Below are 17,500 nucleotides of genomic sequence, written 5' to 3'. Positions count from 1 at the left end.
GCGCAGGGAGGCCCCTCCCCTCTCGATCCCGTTCCCCTGCCCCTCCTGCCAGTGTGACGTGGAGCTGGGAGAGCGGGGGCTGGCGGACTGCCTCCGGAACCTGACCCTGGAGCGGGTGGTGGAGCGCTACCGGCACACCGTGAGCTTGGGCAGCCCCCCCGTCATGTGCCAGTTCTGCAAGAGCCCCCCCGCCCCCCTGGAGGCGACGAAGAGCTGCACGGACTGCCGGGCAAGCTTCTGCAACGAATGCTTCAAGCTGTACCACCCCTGGGGCACCCCCCGTGCCCAACATGAGTACATGGCCCCCACGCTCACCTTCAGACCTAAGGTAAGGGCTTCACTGTGCTCTGCTAGCTCCCCCTCTCTCATCACTGCTACCTCCTCCCTCTCCTCTCTCACCTGCTCCCTCTCCTCTCTCACCTCCTCCCTCTCCTCCCCCCCTCCCCCCCTCCTCTCTCCCCTCCCCCTCCTCTCTCCCTCCTCCCTCCCCCCCCTCTCTCTCCCCTCTCCCCTCCCCCTCCCCTCCCCCCTCCCCTCCCCCCCCCCCCCCCCCCCCCTCCTCCCCCCCCTCTCCTCTCCCCCCCCCCCCTCCCTCTCCCCCCCCCCCCCTCTCCTCTCTCACCTCCCTCCTCTCCTCTCTCTCAGGTGTTGATGTGCCCGGAGCACGATCAGGAGAAGGTATCGTTCTACTGTAAGTCGTGCCAGCGGCTCGTGTGCGCGCTGTGCAAGCTGCGCCGTGTCCACGCCGGGCACAAAGTCACCCCCGTCGCCAACGCCTACCAGGCACTCAAGGTACGAGCCACGCCACGCCATGCCACCATATCACATCATTCACCACCATCAAACACTCAGGAAAATACCAAAACCAACTTCATGAATCCAGTGACAGGCGCCTTCGTGGAAGACGCTGAGAGAGCCTTCCAGTGGCAGCAGGATGTCTTAAACACTGAAGAACTTTTCCATGATCAGAGCTGCTGAATGCTGCTTCAAGAAAGCTTAGCTGGGTGTTGAACTAATTGTTTATTTTTTTGTCTCTGTGTGTGCGTGTCTCTCTCTCTCTCTCTCTCTCTGTGTGTGTGTGTGTGTGTGTGTGTGTGTGTGTGTGTCTCTTACAGGAGAAGCTGACGAAGGGGATCAGCTATATTCTGGCCAATCAGGAGCTGGTGCAGTCCCAGATTGGACAGCTACAGGCACTGATCACACAGACAGAGGTGAGACACGCACAGACAGAGACACTGACAGGCTGCCACTCTCAGGGGAAACTGACACTGACACACAGACAGGGAGACAGACAGACAGGGAGGGAGGCTGACCAATAGACACAGGGAAACAGGGACCTTGAGAGACAGACAGAAGTAAGGCACGGCCTGACAGGCAGACAGGGAGGCTGAGATACAGACAGGCCTTTGCTATATAATTAAACACTGTTTTTTCTTCAAAGCTCATTTTAAAAGTTGCGTTCCATCTTCTGTCCTTGCCCCATCGTGCGACCCCCTCAGATCAACAGCAGCTCTGCCCGAGAGGAGGCTGGCCACTGCCTGGGGGAGCTGTGCGCTGCCCTGGAGGAGAGGCAGGGGGCGCTGTTCCAGGCTCTGGAGGCGTCGCGCCAGCGGAGGGCAGCGGCGCTGGCAGCCCAGGTGTCGGAGAGGCAGGCACTGCTGGAGCACGCCGGGCTCCTCGCCTTCACACAGGAGGTGCTGAAGGAGACGGACCACTCCTGCTTCGTGCAGGCAGCCAAGCAGATACACAACAGGTCAGAGTGATGCCCTGTGCTGTCAGGGGTCAGGAGGGTCGAGGGGAGATGGGTGTGCAGTGACTCTCTCTCTCTCTCTCTCTCTCTCTCTCTCTCTCTCTCTCTCTCTCTCTCTCTCTCTCTCTCTCTCTCTCTCTCTCTCTCTCTCAGGATGGTGAAGGCCACGGAGTCTCTCCAGAATTTCTCCCCGTTGGTTGACTCCTCCTTCAAGCACTTCCAGCTGGACGTGAGCCAAGAGCTGAAACTACTGAGTGAGCTGAACTTCATCCGCGGTGAGACTCTCTGTATCGCTCTCTATCACTCTCTATCACTCTCTATCACTCTCTATCACTCTCTGTATTGCTCTCTATCACTCTCTATCTCTCACTCTCTATCGCTCTCTATCACTCTCTATCACTCTCTGTATCGCTCTCTATCACTCTCTATCACTCTCTGTATCGCTCTCTATCACTCTCTATCACTCTCTGTATCGCTCTCTATCACTCTCTCTCTCTATCGCTCTCTATCACTCTCTATCACTCTCTGTATCGCTCTCTATCACTCTCTATCTCTCTCTCTATCGCTCTCTATCACTCTCTATCACTCTCTATCGCTCTCTATCACTCTCTATCACTCTCTATCGCTCTCTATCACTCTCTATCACTCTCTGTATCGCTCTCTATCACTCTCTATCACTCTCTATCACTCTCTCTCTCTATCACTCTCTATCTCTATCACTCTCTATCACTCTCTATCACTCTCTATCACTCTCTGTATCGCTCTCTATCACTCTCTATCACTCTCTGTATCGCTCTCTATCACTCTCTATCACTCTCTATCTCTCGCTCTCTATCACTCTCTATCACTCTCTGTATCGCTCTCTATCACTCTCTATCACTCTCTATCACTCTCTGTATCGCTCTCTATCACTCTCAGTATCACACTGTATCATTCTCAATATCTGTATCTCTCTCTATACACTCTCTGTATCTCTCTCTGCATCACTCTATCTCTATCGCTCGCCTCTACCTCTCTCTATCCCTCTCCTTCCTCTCCCCCTCTCTCACTCTCTATCCCTCTTTTCCCCCTCCCTTCTCTCCTTCACTATCTAGATCCCTCTCCATCCCCTCCCTTCTCTCTCACACTCTCTCTACCCCCTCCCCTCTCCTATCTCTATCCCCCTCTCTCTTCTTCACTCTCTGTCCCTCTCTTTGTCACCCTTGCTATCCCTTCCCTCTCTATCCATCTCTCCCCATCTCCTCTCTTTCTCTCTCTAACCCTATCTCTATCCTTCACCCCCTCCCCCTTCTCTTCGTCACCATCTGTATCCCTTCCCCCCTCTCTCTCTAACCCTCTCTCCCCAACTCTCTCCTTCACGCTCTCTATCCCCCTCTCCTTTCACTATCCCTCTCCCCCTCCCCTATCTCTACCCCTCTCTCCCCATCTCCTCTCTCAGCAGCCCTCCTATCTATATCCCTCTCCCCCTCCCCTCTCTCTCCCTCACACTCTTTATCCCTTTCCCCCTCTCTCCTGTCTCTCCCTCCTCTCTCTAACCCTCTCTATCCCTCTCTCCCCATCTCTCTCCTGTCCTCTCTCTCTCTCTCTCTGCAGCCCCCCTCGCTCCAGTGATTGATACCCAGCGCACTCTTGCCTATGACCATGTCTACCTGTGCTGGCGTCTGCCCGTGGACTCAGCGCCGGCATGGCACTACACCGTGGAGTTCCGGCGTACCGAGCCGCGCGGGGCCAAACTGCCACGACTCTGGCGCCGCCTGGAGGAGGTGAGCGGAACAAGTGCCGTGATTGAGAGGCTGGAGATCGACTGCATGTATGTGCTGCGAGTCAAGGGCTTCAACAAGGCCGGCTTCGGAGAGTACAGCGAAGAGATCTACCTGCACACCCCTCCCGCGCCAGGTAAGAGACACACACACACACACACCTGAGAGACAGGTAACTGCACACCTGAGAGACGAGGGCTTCGGAGAGTACAGCGAAGAGATCTACCTGCACACCCCTCCCGCGCCAGGTAAGAGACACACACACACACCTGAGAGACAGGTAACTGCACACCTGAGAGACGAGGGCTTCGGAGAGTACAGCGAAGAGATCTACCTGCACACCCCTCCCGCGCCAGGTAGAGAGAGACACACACACACACACACACCTGAGAGACAGGTAACTGCACACCTGAGAGACGAGGGCTTCGGAGAGTACAGCGAAGAGATCTACCTGCACACCCCTCCCGCGCCAGGTAAGAGACACACACACACACCTGAGAGACAGGTAACTGCACACCTGAGAGACGAGGGCTTCGGAGAGTACAGCGAAGAGATCTACCTGCACACCCCTCCCGCGCCAGGTAAGAGACACACACACACACCTGAGAGACAGGTAACTGCACACCTGAGAGACGAGGGCTTCGGAGAGTACAGCGAAGAGATCTACCTGCACACCCCTCCCGCGCCAGGTAAGAGACACACACACACACCTGAGAGACAGGTAACTGCACACCTGAGAGACGAGGGCTTCGGAGAGTACAGCGAAGAGATCTACCTGCACACCCCTCCCGCGCCAGGTAAGAGACACACACACACACACCTGAGAGACAGGTAACTGCACACCTGAGAGACGAGGGCTTCGGAGAGTACAGCGAAGAGATCTACCTGCACACCCCTCCCGCGCCAGGTAAGAGACACACACACACACCTGAGAGACAGGTAACTGCACACCTGAGAGACGAGGGCTTCGGAGAGTACAGCGAAGAGATCTACCTGCACACCTCTCCCGCGCCAGGTAAGAGACACACACACACACCTGAGAGACAGGTAACTGCACACCTGAGAGACGAGGGCTTCGGAGAGTACAGCGAAGAGATCTACCTGCACACCCCTCCCGCGCCAGGTAAGAGACACACACACACACACCTGAGAGACAGGTAACTGCACACCTGAGAGACGAGGGCTTCGGAGAGTACAGCGAAGAGATCTACCTGCACACCCCTCCCGCGCCAGGTAAGAGTAACTGCACACACACACACACACCTGAGAGACAGGTAACTGCACACCTGAGAGACGAGGGCTTCGGAGAGTACAGCGAAGAGATCTACCTGCACACCCCTCCCGCGCCAGGTAAGAGACACACACACACACACACCTGAGAGACAGGTAACTGCACACCTGAGAGACGAGGGCTTCGGAGAGTACAGCGAAGAGATCTACCTGCTTTGGTGACGGTCCATTCTCTGTGGTCGGAGAGTACAGCGAAGATTTCTACCTGTCCTACAAGACACACACACACACACACACACACACACACACACACACCTACCTGAGAAACACCTGACACAGGTAACTCCACACACAGCTAATCAAGTACGTCCCAATAGGATGGAAACAAATATAGACTGCGACCTTCATTTCCATTTCAAAATGATTAACATTCGTTCTCTCACCCTTTCTCTCTCTATCTCTCCCATCTCACTCCACCTTTCTACTCCTCTTACCAGTTTATCCCTTTTCCATACATCCCAGTCTCTCTCTCTCGCTCTCCGCTCCCTCTCTCTTCCCAGTCACTTCTTAAAGGTGCAGTGCCCCCATTTCAGTGCCTCACTTTGGGTAGTGCACCCTTAACATGGGTAAAAAACCCTCCATATTCTGAGTGATTAAAGGAGCTGAGCGCTCAATAATGCATGCTCTAATCAACCAGGCAGCGGTCATTATTCAAGGATATTGGACTTGCCACCCAGAACTATTAAATACAGCGCCAGATTTAGAAGCGGCCAAAACGTTTCGACCAGAAGATGCTGCAAAAACACCCCCCAGTCGAAACATTTCTCAAGGGGGCATCGGACTGCAAAAAACCCCCTAAGAAACAGACTCGCGAAATTCAGTGGCGAAAGACTGGAAAGGAAGTCTTTTGTCAGTACTGGAAGACTTGTGGTGGAGACGCTTGCCGTTGTAGTTGTTAGAGGCCCCTAGCTCCCAGCCCCCAGCAGGGGGTCCCGGGTCCCCCAGGCCCCTCTCTCTTTCTGATCTAAGTAGGCGCTACTGAGTTTCCCGTTGCCCGTCTTTCCTCTGATTCCTGGTTTTACCTGTTATTTTTCTGTTTATATTGCTCTTGCCCCCTCTCTGCTCCCTTCCCCTCTCCCTCCCTCTCCTCCTCCTTGTTCTGCTTCTTTCTCACCCCAATTCTCTTCTCTCCTCCCTGCCCTATCCCCTCTCTCCCCTGCTGTTCTTTCTTCCCATTTCTTCCCCTGTCTCCCCTGCCCTTCCCCTCTCCTCTCCTCTCCTCCTCCCTCTCCTCTCCTCTCCTCTCCTCTCCTCTCCTCTCCTCCTCCCTCTCCTCTCCTCCCCTCCTCCCTTTCCTCTCCTCCTCCCTCTCCTCTCCTCCCCTCCTCCCTCTCCTCTCCCCTCCTCCCTCTCCTCTCCTCCCTCCTCAGTTCTGAATTTCTTCCTGGATGCTCGTTGGGGTTTCCATGGCGACCGGCTCATCCTATCGAAGGACCAGCGGGCGGTGCGCAGCGTCCCGGGGGTCTCGCTGCTCCAGGCCGCCGAGCGCGCCCTCACTTCCTGTCACCTGACCTCCGACCTGCTGATCGGGGACATGGCGGTGACGCAGGGCCGGCACTACTGGGCATGCTCGGTGGACCCCGGCTCCTACCTGGTAAAGGTGGGCGTGGGGCTGGAGGCGCGGCTGCAGGAGTGGTTCCACGTGCCACAGGACGTGGCCAGCCCGCGGTGAGGGAGCGAGAGAACATCGTGGAGTCGGAAAATCATACCGTGATGTCATAATGATGTCATGTCATATAGTAATGATGTAGTGCAAAGCCATCATGTTTTTTCGAGCATGAAAACATTTTTTGGCACAAATATCAAATTCCACTAACTATACATTCTTCGTATATTGCAACAGCTCGCCAACATTTCTGGAGCAAAACGGGTTTTATTTTGCTCGCAAATATTACAGTAATCTAGTATAATAACCCTATGATGACATAACATGATATTATATAATCATGGATAATAATGATACAATTTGATGGTATAACAGCATATAATAATAATCACTATATTGCATTATTATTGCATTATAAGGTGTAAAACAGTGTGTCAGACAGGAAACGGGAGTCACCCTCAATCCTAACCCTCGCCCTTCCTCTCTCCCCTCTCCTCCCCCTCCCTCTCTCAGCTATGATCCAGACAGCGGTCATGACAGCGGTGCTGAGGATGCTGCGATTGACTCCCCACCTCCCTTCTCCTTCCTCACGGTGGGGATGGGAAAGGTCCTGCTGCCCCAGGGGGGGCCCTGCCCTTCGGGAGGGGGGGGCAGCAACGCCACCAGCCCGGGGGTCGGGCTCCAGCAGCCGGCTCCTCGGGACCACAGCTCCCAGTCCTCCCACCAGCCCCAGCAGCAGCCCTCCCAGTGCCTCACCGCGCCCCTGCCGTCTCGCCTGGGCGTCTGCCTGGACTTCGAGAAGGGGCGTGTCTCCTTCTACGATGCCACCTCCCTCCGCCCCCTCTGGGAGGGGCCTGTGGATTGCTCCGCCCCCGTCTGCCCCGCCTTCTCCTTCATAGGGGGCGGGGCTCTGCAGGTGCAGGAGCTGGTAGCCAATCGGAGCGCGGAACAGCAACAGAGCCGGAGGGTCACCATCCAATCACCTGTGACTAACTGAGGGGGCGGGGCAGTCAGAGGCCAATGAGGGCTGGAGAGGAGGCAGGGGTTGTCACCGTGACTTAGCAACGGGAGCAATTCCTTAGCAACGGGAGCAATTCCTTAGCAACAGGAGCAATTCCTTAGCCATGCGAAATGGTACTTTTACCCTTTTGAAAACTGTTCCGAGGAACACGTCAGATCATTTCATTTCACCCCGGTTCTAGGTGTTTTTATCGGGGCTAACAGCGAAGCCGCCCGTGCGAGTGTTTGATAAGGCCTGGTTAATTTAATTTTTTTTTTATAAAAGCGCAACCTCGGTTGGTTCTCCGGAGCGAAGAGGCGCTAGAAGATCTGAACGCTTTCTTTCGCTGAGGAAGTCAGGCTGGAGGCCGCTGCTGGAGTCCGGGAGACAGGCTTGCAGTGGAAACGCTGGTCGCTGAACCCGTTTCAAGCTTCTTTCGCAGTTTCTCCTTCACCATGTGAAAAGTGTGGGGTGAAGAACTGCAAAATGACTGTGTAGATTTACTATGGTAAACTTTTACAAGGGATGTTGAATATTTATTAATATGATTATTATTATTATTATTATTATTATTATTATTATTATTATTATTATTATTATTATTGAGTCTCCAGTAACGAACCGTCAGAATAAAAAAAAAAAAAAAAAAAAAAACTTCTCTGTGCTTCTTGCTTGTCTTTGTATGAAGTTTTACATTTTAAGTTTACTTTTGAGTTTCTGTTTCATGTGTGTTAGAGAGAGGAGAGAGAGAGGGAGGGAGAGAGAGAGAGAGAGAGGGAGAGAGAGAGAGAGAGAGAGAGAGAGAGAGAGAGAGAGAGGAGAGAGAGAGAGAGAGAGAGAGAGAGAGGGAGAGGGAGGGAGGAAGAGGGTGGAGAGGGATGATATATAGGGGAGACAGAGGGAGGGGGAGAGAGGAAGAGAGGGGAGGGAGGAAGAGGGTGGAGAGGGATGATATATAGGGGAGGAGGGAGAGAGGAAGAGAGGGGAGGGAGGAAGAGGGTGGAGAGGGATGATATATAGGGGATGGAAAGAGAGGGGGAGCAGTGGAGATAAAGGTGGGGGAGAGGGAGGGAGTGAGAGAGGGGGGAGTAAGAGGGGGGAGAGAGAGAGAGGCAGGTAAGGAGGGAGAGAGTGAGGGTGGAGAGTGAGATAGAGGGGGTGTAAGCTTCATATGAATGAGTATTAAGTGTGATCTTTAGAACCACAACCTCCCTAATAAAACAAGATAACATTGCGAAACAAGCTTAACAGCATTGCCTTGTGTCTATAGGTAAATATATAGTTATACTGAATACATAAGAACAGAAGGAAATTCCTGAACGAGAGGAGTCCGTTCAGCCGTCAGCGCTGGTCCGGTTCCGAGCAGAACTCTGTCAAGTCGGGTCTGAAAGGATCCCAGTGATTCTGCAGCTGCTCGACCGAGCCATTGGGCACCGTTGGGTAAGGTTTCCAACCCCCCTCCCCACACACTCTCTGTGTGAAGAAGAGTCTCCTGTCAGTCTCCACTTCATTTTCTGTGCTGGAGATCAACGCTTTCTCTAGGAGATGCTGTGTCAAAACAACCGACTTTGAAATGAGGCAGCAAATTGAGAATTATATATATATATATATATATAATAATATATATATATATATATATATATATATATATATATATATATATATATATATATATATTTGACACACTCCCCGCCCCCAGCTGCGCCGCTTCCCTAGAGAAAGGAGAACGTTTCGGGGGGGCGCTCTACTTGTGACACGACGCCTCGCTGGTTAAAACCCTCAGCCTGTTGTTAAAGGAGGCGATTATCTATTCTGAGATACCAGCGGGGTTAGTAAGCAATGGGTCTGAGTGAGGAAACACGGGCCATGCAATCCCCAGACAGAGTCCTGCTGGAAACCAAGTGCTGTTTCCAAGCTAATATTAATTGTTTTCATGTTAAACATTTGGTTTTCACAATAAACAATTATATATGCTGTAGTACTTTCGAGAGCCCACTAGAGTGCACTCAAATTCAGGGTGTTTATTTTTCATGTGCAATGTGACCCTGCAGTCACTAGAGGGAGAGCATTAAAGATTAACCAGTCTAAAAGAAAACAACACTGCTTCCCTCCCTCCCAGTCCCTCCTCAGCTCCACTAGAGCCACACTGCTTCCCTCCCTCCCAGTCCCTCCTCAGCTCCACTAGAGCCACACTGCTTCCCTCCCTCCCAGTCCCTCCTCAGCTCCACTAGAGCCACACTGCTTCCCTCCCTCCCAGTCCCTCCTCAGCTCCACTAGAGCCACACTGCTTCCCTCTCTCCCAGTCCCTCCTCAGCTCCACTAGAGCCACACTGCTCGCTGTGGTTCGCACTGCGGGGTATTAAGCGTGTGCTGAAAGGCGATAGACAGTCAGTGTGCAGGCTACTGCATACAGGGCGGTTCAACTCATTCATAAAGACTGCAATCTGGGTGTGATAAGAAGATGGATTCGAGGTAGAGTTTGGGTTAGAGCTGAGGAGCTGGGAGGCAGCAGATTGATCTGGGTTTGAATTCCAGACACTGTGAGTCACTATACCTCCCCCCCTCGACAGCGCAGAGCTCAAAGCAAGAGGAATACTGCGAGGAGGAAACTGGTTTAATGAGTTGCATCCAGAAACAGACACTCAGACACACGCCACGGAAACAGGGAGACCAGGTTTTATTGTTCAGGAAAATGCATTGCAGAATGAGATATAGAGAGTGGACATACACATAATATGTGTGTGTGTGTGTGTGTGTGTGTGTGTGTGTGTGTGTGTGTGTGTGTGTCACATTGCCAATTCTGACTATCTCCCTTCTTAAATATTCCTTTTCTCCCTCTCCCTCTCCCCTCCCCTCCCATCTCCCTTCTCTCTCCCTCACTCTCTCCTCTCTATCTCCCTCCTTCCCTCACCCTCTCTCTCTCTCCCTCCCCTCTCCCTCTCCCCCCTCCCTTCCTCCCTCTCTCCCCTCTCCCCTCACTCCCTGCCCCATCCCTTCCCCCTCTCTCTCTGTCTCTCCCCATCCCTCTCCCTCTCCCTCTCCCTCTCTCTCTCCCTCTCCCTCTCAGATGAAGTCTTTGGACATGGCCTCTATGAAGTTTGGTGCTGCCATGAGGATGGAGATGGTGCAGATGATGTTGAAGATGCTGAAAACGACGAGACAGAGTCGGTCGATGACGGCCGCGGCGAATTTCCACTGCGAGCTGATCGTCTCTCCGGCATCCTGCTCCCGGAACCTCTCTGCCAGGAAGCGCACCTCCTCCAGGATCGACGCGAGCTGGGGGCCCCCGCAGCCGCACCCCTCCGAGGGCGGGGGGGACCCCAGACCACCCAGGCTGGAGAATTTCCCCAGAGGGTGGTGGTAAGGGGTGCCGAGGCCGGAGGGGTGGGGGTGGTGGGGAGAGGGGGTGCCCTTTCGGGGAGCCCACTGCGTGGCTGCAGTGTTGGGGTGCTGCTCTGACAGGACGGGGGGCTCGTCCAGGTTCTGGAATCCGATGTAGAGCAGGCTGCCATTGCTGTTGGTTCCAGAGGGCAGGTGGTGCTGGGAGGGTGGGTGGGGGTGGGGGGTGGGGGGGGGGGGGGGGGTGGGGGTGTGTGGGGGGGGGAACGGCTCCGAGAGGCTCCGAGCGCTCGAGCGGCGCAGGTTTAGGGTGCAGGGGGGCCTCTCGGGGTCCCCGGATTCACCCGGCCGTTTCATTCGGAGGAACCAAGCGACCCACTGGAGCAGAATCAGCTGTACCTGAGGGGGGAGAGGGGGGAGTTCTCAGGTGAAACCTATTCAAAAAATAAGTAACAAATCAAGCACATCTCCCCTCCTCTCCTCTCCTCCCCTCCTCCCTCTCCCTCTCCCTCTCCCTCTCTCACACTCACCCATTTGGGCATCTGTCCCCCGTCCGGGTCGTGATGATGGTACTGCAGAACCACCACTGTGGCCATGACTGAGAGACCCACGATGATCATGATACTGGCAAAGTACTGACCTGCAACACACATACACACACACACACACGCGCGCGCACACACACACGTGCACACACACACACACACGCACACACACACAGAGCACTGTCAGTGACACCAGAGACAAACACACACACTGAGACACACAAACTGCACTGCCAGTAGCACCAGCAACACAGGCAGGCAGGCAGGCAGACAGGAAGGCAGGCAAACAGAGAGACAGGCAGGCAGATAGACAGACAGACAGGCAGGCAGGCAGGCAGGCAGAGAGGCAGGCAGACAGGCAGGCAGGCAGGCAGGCAGGCAGGCAGGCAGGCAGGCAGGCAGGCAGGCAGGCAGGCAGACAGACAGGCAGGCAGGCAGACAGGCAGGCAGGCAGGCAGGCAGGCAGGCAGACAGACAGACAGAGAGGCAGACAGACAGTTAGTTTTGTGGTTGGGTTCTTCACCTATAAGAGGGATGGAGTCTGAAGTGGCTGGCATGATCTCAGCAACCAGGAGCATGAAAACAGTGAGAGAGAGAAGCACAGTGATACCTGAGGAGAGGAGAGAGAGCAAGAAACCTATACTATTAAACCATCACCTGCACTATTAAACCATCACCTGCACTATTAAACCATCACCTGCACTATTAAACCATCACCTGCACTATTAAACCATCACCTGCACTATTAAACCATCACCTGCACTATTAAACCATCATAATACATGACCACAAACTGTCTGTTTCTGTAGTTCAGAGAGGGGAGTGTTTTGTGACTGGTCTTTCCTGAAGAGGGAGGAAGGGACAGTGAGAGGAGTAGGAAGGGTCAAGGGAAGGAATAGGGAGGGGGGGAGGATGTGTGAGAGAGGGGTGGGGTGGGGAATGGGAGAGAGGGGTGGGTTTGGGGTGGAAGAGGGAGGGGGTAAGGTGGGGAGAGGGGGAGAATGAGAGAGCGAGTGGGGTGGTGGGGTGGTACAGGGGGGAAGGAGGAGAGGAGGAGAGGGGTGGAGAGGTGGGGTCCCCACCTCTCCACCCCAGTGGTGGGGGGCGTGGGAGAGAGAGGAGGCAGGGTGGGGGACCGCCTCTCTCTCCCTCCCTCCCTCCCCTCCCTTCTCTCTCCCCTCCCCTCCCCTCTCCCCTCCCCTCACCCAGTGATATCTTCTCCCCAGAGTCCGCAGGCAGCACGAACACCAGCAGAGTCATGGATGAAAGCAGCACGCAGGGAATGAGCAGGTTGAGAGCGTAGTAGAGCGTGCGGCGGCGAATTGTCACCACGAACGTCACGTCGGGGTACGGAGCCTTGCAGCAGTCATAGAAAACCTCGTTCCGAATCCCAGGGACCTCTAAAAAAAACAAACAAACAAAAAAAAAAAAAAAAAAAAAAAACTGTTTTTTTTTTTTTCAAATCAATTATTTTTATTTCCCGATTGAAAATTCAAAAGCATTTACGGAGTCTCATTCCCATCCCTGCACATCCCTGTACGGCCGGTCTGCAATACCGTGCAGGGGAGTGAGTGGGAGGAGAGCCTCAGCAGTTATCTCTGGTTGTGTTAAGTGCTGAGTCTCTCTCTCTCTCTCTCTCTCTCTCTCTCTCTCTCTCTCTCTCTCTCTCAGTCTGATTAACTGCAGCTGAGGGGGACAGGATTACCGAGCGCATCATTAAACACAGAGCAGAGTGAGCGGGCCGTCTATCACAGAAAACTGCTGCGCTGTCGGACTTAACCCTTCGCTCTCCAGCACGGCTCACTATTAGATATATAGATATAGATTATAAAGATCATTTGAATATATCAATAAAAGTTTATAACCGTTTACATATATATATATATATTAGATTCTACACTAGCAGGACTCAGTACCCAAGCAGGACCGATCCGTCTAAATGGACCTCAGCCTGGCGGGACTCTCTCTCCCAGTACCCCCTCCCCTGTACTCACCCACCAGGTCCCACTCCCCGTTGGGCATGTACCCCGAAATATCAGCGTCGACCATCTGCAGGTCCAGCAGCCAGCCGTCGTAGGTCCAGGACCCAAACTTGAGATTGCAGCGCTGGATATCGAAGGGGAACCAACGCACATCCACGCTACAGCTGCTCATAAAGATACCTGTGACGGGGGGGGGGGAGGTTCGTTCTCTTAACAATAATAAGGCAGACTTCATCAGGTCAATCGAAAAGAGCTTGATTCAGGAACAAAGCAAATCCCAAGACAGGACTCAATCGCATGCAATACTGCATGCAAAGTTACAGGTCTCCTGGCCTCAAGATGTTGCCTTAGCTGCCATGGCGACAGAGTTCGACTTTTCTGAGCTGACCCCCCTCCGACAGTAGCTGGAGTTTTGTGATTCTGTTGCGTGATTTACGCACAAGTGTGTGGTTTAGGAGTAGTTTTAGCTGGGCTGGCTCAAGCACAGACAAAGGTCGTCCGCCCGAGGTCAAAACTGCTCCCCGAGTCACGGAAAAACAGTTTCCTATCAAGATTCTCACATGTGGAGGCGTTGCAGGCAGCGTGCAAAACTAGCAGCGTGAGGTACTAGATTTGAAAAGCCTTACTTTCTAAAACACAGGACAGATCACAGAATGTGCGGAGACAGAGTTTCAGTGATTCCTCATTTCTTTGCCATTTAAGAGGAGCGCATAAAATATTTACAGTTTATACAACATCTTACAGGTAGGGGGCAGTGGTGTGGACAAGGCAGGCTAAGTCACATGACTCCCTGATTAAGTCAGTCCTCTTGAGGCAATGGAAAGAGCACTTGGAGCTTCTGTTATCTTTAAGAGGGTTAAAAATGCAGACGAAGACGACAGCAGCAGGCAGCACACAGACTAGGCCCGGCGAGGGACAGAGAGACGAGGACACACCTGGGGGCAGGTACTGACAGTATCCACTGGAGTTCACCAGGACATTCGTCTTGTAAGTGGAGTCAAAGTCATCGTCAGCACTGCGAGGCGGGGGGAGAGAGAGAGGGGGGAGAGAGAGAGGAGAGAGAGAGAGAGAGAGAGAGAGAGAGAGAGAGAGAGAGAGAGAGAGGTAGGGTTACCTGTTGTATTGATCTCAGGTGTGGTTACCTGTTGTATTGATCTCAGGTGAGGTTACCTGTTGTATTGATCTCAGGTGAGGTTGCCTGTTGTATTGATCTCAGGTGTGGTTACCTGTTGTATTGATCTCAGGTGTGGTTACCTGTTGTATTGATCTCAGGTGAGGTTGCCTGTTGTATTGATCTCAGGTGAGGTTACCTGTTGTATTGATCTCAGGTGTGGTTACCTGTTGTATTGATCTCAGGTGTGGTTACCTGTTGTATTGATCTCAGGTGAGGTTGCCTGTTGTATTGATCTCAGGTGAGGTTACCTGTTGTATTGATCTCAGGTGAGGTTGCCTGTTGTATTGATCTCAGGTGTGGTTACCTGTTGTATTGATCTCAGGTGAGGTTGCCTGTTGTATTGATCTCAGGTGTGGTTACCTGTTGTATTGATCTCAGGTGAGGTTGCCTGTTGTATTGATCTCAGGTGTGGTTACCTGTTGTATTGATCTCAGGTGTGGTTACCTGTTGTATTGATCTCAGGTGAGGTTGCCTGTTGTATTGATCTCAGGTGAGGTTGCCTGTTGTATTGATCTCAGGTGTGGTTACCTGTTGTACAGAAGGATGTCAGGTGTCCACACCTGGTCTGTTGTGAATCGCAGGGTTTTCACTCCTGGATATTCGGACTGGTTCCAGCGCAGGTAGTGATCATACCAGTTCTGGTGTGGGAGAGAGAGAGAGAGAGAGAGAGAGAGAGAGAGAGAGAGAGAGAGAGAGAGAGAGAGAGAGAGAGAGAGAGAGAGAGAGAGAGAGAGAGAGAGATTTCATTTTGGTTATCTGTTACTATCTCCTAGGTTCAGCAATACTTGCTTTGTACCCATTTCATCACTGAACTGAAAGACACAGGAGAGGAGGAGGGAGTGAGGATATTTGAAACATATCTCTTTTCTTAATGACGGCTGACACATATTTAACCCTCCCCCTCTCCCTCTCTCCCTCCCTCTCCCTCTCCCCCTCCCCTACCCCCTCTCTCAGTAGCTGCTATCGATCCTCGCTCGAGACAGTTTAATGAGAGCGGATTCCCAATTGTTTAGGTCAGCAGAGATGAGAGTCAGGAAAGTAATTCATGCCAACTGTGAGAAATGAAACCGCAAGCAGGATGCCTGTTCCTCTCCTCAACCAGTCATCCAGAACTGTGCAGCCCTCTAGCAGTGTAGGAAAGAGAGCTCCACTCTCCACACTGCAGAGCGCTCTAGCAGTATAGGAAAGAGAGCTCCACTCTCCACACTGCAGAGCGCTCTAGCAGTATAGGAAAGAGAGCTCCACTCTCCACACTGCAGAGCGCTCTAGCAGTATAGGAAAGAGAACTCCACTCTCCACACTGCAGAGCGCTCTAGGAAAGAGTATAGGAAAGAGAACTCCACTCTCCACACCGCAGAGCGCTCTAGCAGTATAGGAAAGAGAGCTCCACTCTCCACACCGCAGAGCGCTCTAGCAGTATAGGAAAGAGAGCTCCACCCTCCACACTGCAGAGCTGCACACAGGCACACAGCAAATGGAAATCGCATTGAATGACGTGAAGCCAACAAAAATCCACATCTTGCTTACCATCTGAAGCCAGATATTGGTTGTGAGGACTTGGTTCTTCTCGTCCTGCACAAGGAAGGATTCTGGTATTAGTTTCTATTAGTTTGAATGGCTTGATGCCTGCGCTGGTGTCCAGCGACTCAGTCCAGACTTAGCCAGTGGGAATTTTGCAGGACACACAGACACACACACACACTGACACACACAGACAGACAGAACACACGCACCTACAGACAGACAGAGACTCACAGACACACACACTACCACGCTGCCAGCCCTCACCACATCCATGATCTGCAGGAGGCTGAGAGAGAAGTACACAGGGAGGGGCTGGGAGTCGTTGCTGACTGGACGTTCCATACGCTGATAGTCCTTCAGGAGCTCCTTGAGGAGAGAGCGCTGGTGAGGACCCTGCACGGCCACTGAGAGAGAGAGCGAGAGAGAGAGAGAGAATGGGAAGATCTTTGCTTGCTTTGTAGATTTTCAAAAGACTTTTTGATTCAATCTGGCACCCAGGTCTGTTTTTGCAGAGTGGAACAGGAGACAAGGTGTCTGATCTGATGTCCTCAAGTATTGTCCACGGGGTCAAAGTCAATGGCAAAGGAACAGCTGCTTTGAGACAGAGCAGGGTAGCGAGACAGGGCTACTGCCTGAGCCCAGGGCTCTTTACCCTGTACATCAATGACCTGGCCTCCAGGCTTGACCAGCCTTCACTCCCAGGATCGACTTACTTCCTCCATCGCCAACAGAAGAGGGCCGACAACAGCCCTATTCGGCCCTTTCTCCTCTATGGGAGTGAGGTCTGGGGTGCAGCTCTGAGCCCTGATTAAAAGTAACTGAAAGCATGCATTTGCTGATCCAAAACGTGCTCAAAGTGCACAGAAGTGCTACAGACAATGGTGTAGAGAGACAGTCCCTCATGAGAGACGAGTCTTGAGTTTCTGGTTGCGACCCCCAAATCATTCCGTAGCTGTCTACAGCCATGAACAATCAAACGCAACGAGTCAGCTTGTGCAAAAAATCGATTCATGGCACACTGGACTACACAGATCAACAATCACAAACACATTCATAAGGGCTCTGCACTGACATTACATAATGGCACACTAATTAGGAAAGGACAGCCAGCAACCTAGTCAGCGATCACAGCCTGGAACTGAGCTCAGCAAGAGAAGAGACCAGCACCTCCCCAAACATCTCCAGGACGCTGAAGGCAGAGGATAAGTTGGGAATTGCTCTGGGAAGAGCCGTCACTGCATTCGCAGAGGCTGCCTGTATCTGAAAACGTGTCTGAGGACCGCAGTGGCGGACGCTGGGGTTTCTGCCTTGGCAATACTGCAAATTGAGAAAGACCACGCTCCAAATAAAAGAAGGCAGACACCTTGTGTCTCAGTGTCTGTGTGCGTGTGTCTCAGTATGTCAGTGTGTGTGTCTCAGTGTCTGTGTGAGTTTTGTTTCCAGCAGCACCTACCTGGCAGTACAGCAGCTATCACAGCCACGCTGAGACACAGTCTGAGTCCCATCGTTTCAGGGGTGCCGTGAGGTCCA

General features: G+C 52.9%; 2 protein-coding genes across 4 annotated transcripts in view; one reads left to right on the top strand and one right to left on the bottom strand.

Annotated features, from left to right (window-relative positions):
* Positions 1-7,933, top strand: part of LOC121306886 (tripartite motif-containing protein 46-like) — a 15,274-nt gene extending 7,341 nt beyond the window's left edge. For 2 of the 3 annotated variants that reach the window (XM_041238869.1, XM_041238870.1), the window contains exons 3-10: positions 1-328; positions 646-792; positions 1,116-1,211; positions 1,500-1,753; positions 1,904-2,025; positions 3,344-3,646; positions 6,171-6,468; positions 6,920-7,933. The exon at positions 1-328 is cut by the window's left edge and continues 25 nt beyond it. In XM_041238869.1, the coding sequence (XP_041094803.1) occupies positions 1-328; positions 646-792; positions 1,116-1,211; positions 1,500-1,753; positions 1,904-2,025; positions 3,344-3,646; positions 6,171-6,468; positions 6,920-7,403 (2,032 nt within the window). In that variant the 3' untranslated portion in view covers positions 7,404-7,933. Of the gene's footprint in view, positions 329-645; positions 793-1,115; positions 1,212-1,499; positions 1,754-1,903; positions 2,026-3,343; positions 3,647-5,237; positions 5,401-6,170; positions 6,469-6,919 lie in introns of those variants that run through there. The other variant, XM_041238871.1, reaches the window with a different exon arrangement.
* Positions 7,934-10,439: 2,506 nt separating this feature from the next.
* chrna11 (cholinergic receptor, nicotinic, alpha 11) lies at positions 10,440-17,494 on the bottom strand. Its single transcript, XM_041239047.1, has 10 exons — positions 17,424-17,494; positions 16,235-16,374; positions 15,974-16,018; positions 14,975-15,084; positions 14,208-14,287; positions 13,285-13,452; positions 12,496-12,690; positions 11,814-11,900; positions 11,276-11,385; positions 10,440-11,144 (listed from the first exon to the last, which is right to left on the bottom strand). The coding sequence occupies exons 1-10, from the start codon at positions 17,473-17,475 to the stop codon at positions 10,470-10,472; spliced, it is 1,662 nt and encodes a 553-aa protein (XP_041094981.1). The 5' UTR covers positions 17,476-17,494; the 3' UTR covers positions 10,440-10,469.
* Positions 17,495-17,500: the final 6 nt, after the last annotated feature.

This window comes from Polyodon spathula, chromosome 51 (genome assembly GCF_017654505.1).
Source record: "Polyodon spathula isolate WHYD16114869_AA chromosome 51, ASM1765450v1, whole genome shotgun sequence".
Classification (NCBI taxonomy): domain Eukaryota; kingdom Metazoa; phylum Chordata; class Actinopteri; order Acipenseriformes; family Polyodontidae; genus Polyodon; species Polyodon spathula.
The sequence above is the reverse complement of the archived record's forward strand: the minus strand, read 5'-3'. Positions and strand labels throughout refer to the sequence as shown.

Bases quoted from the DNA above. Each gene is read 5' to 3' on its own strand.
- chrna11 (XM_041239047.1), bottom strand. From the start codon at position 17,475: ATGGGACTCAGACTGTGTCTCAGCGTGGCTGTGATAGCTGCTGTACTG. The intron at 11,901-12,495 runs GTGAGGGGAGGG...TCCTCTCCTCAG, and splicing joins TGGGGAGAAGATATCACTGG to GTATCACTGTGCTTCTCTCT. The intron at 11,145-11,275 runs GTGAGTGTGAGA...CTCCCCCCTCAG, and splicing joins GGGGACAGATGCCCAAATGG to GTACAGCTGATTCTGCTCCA.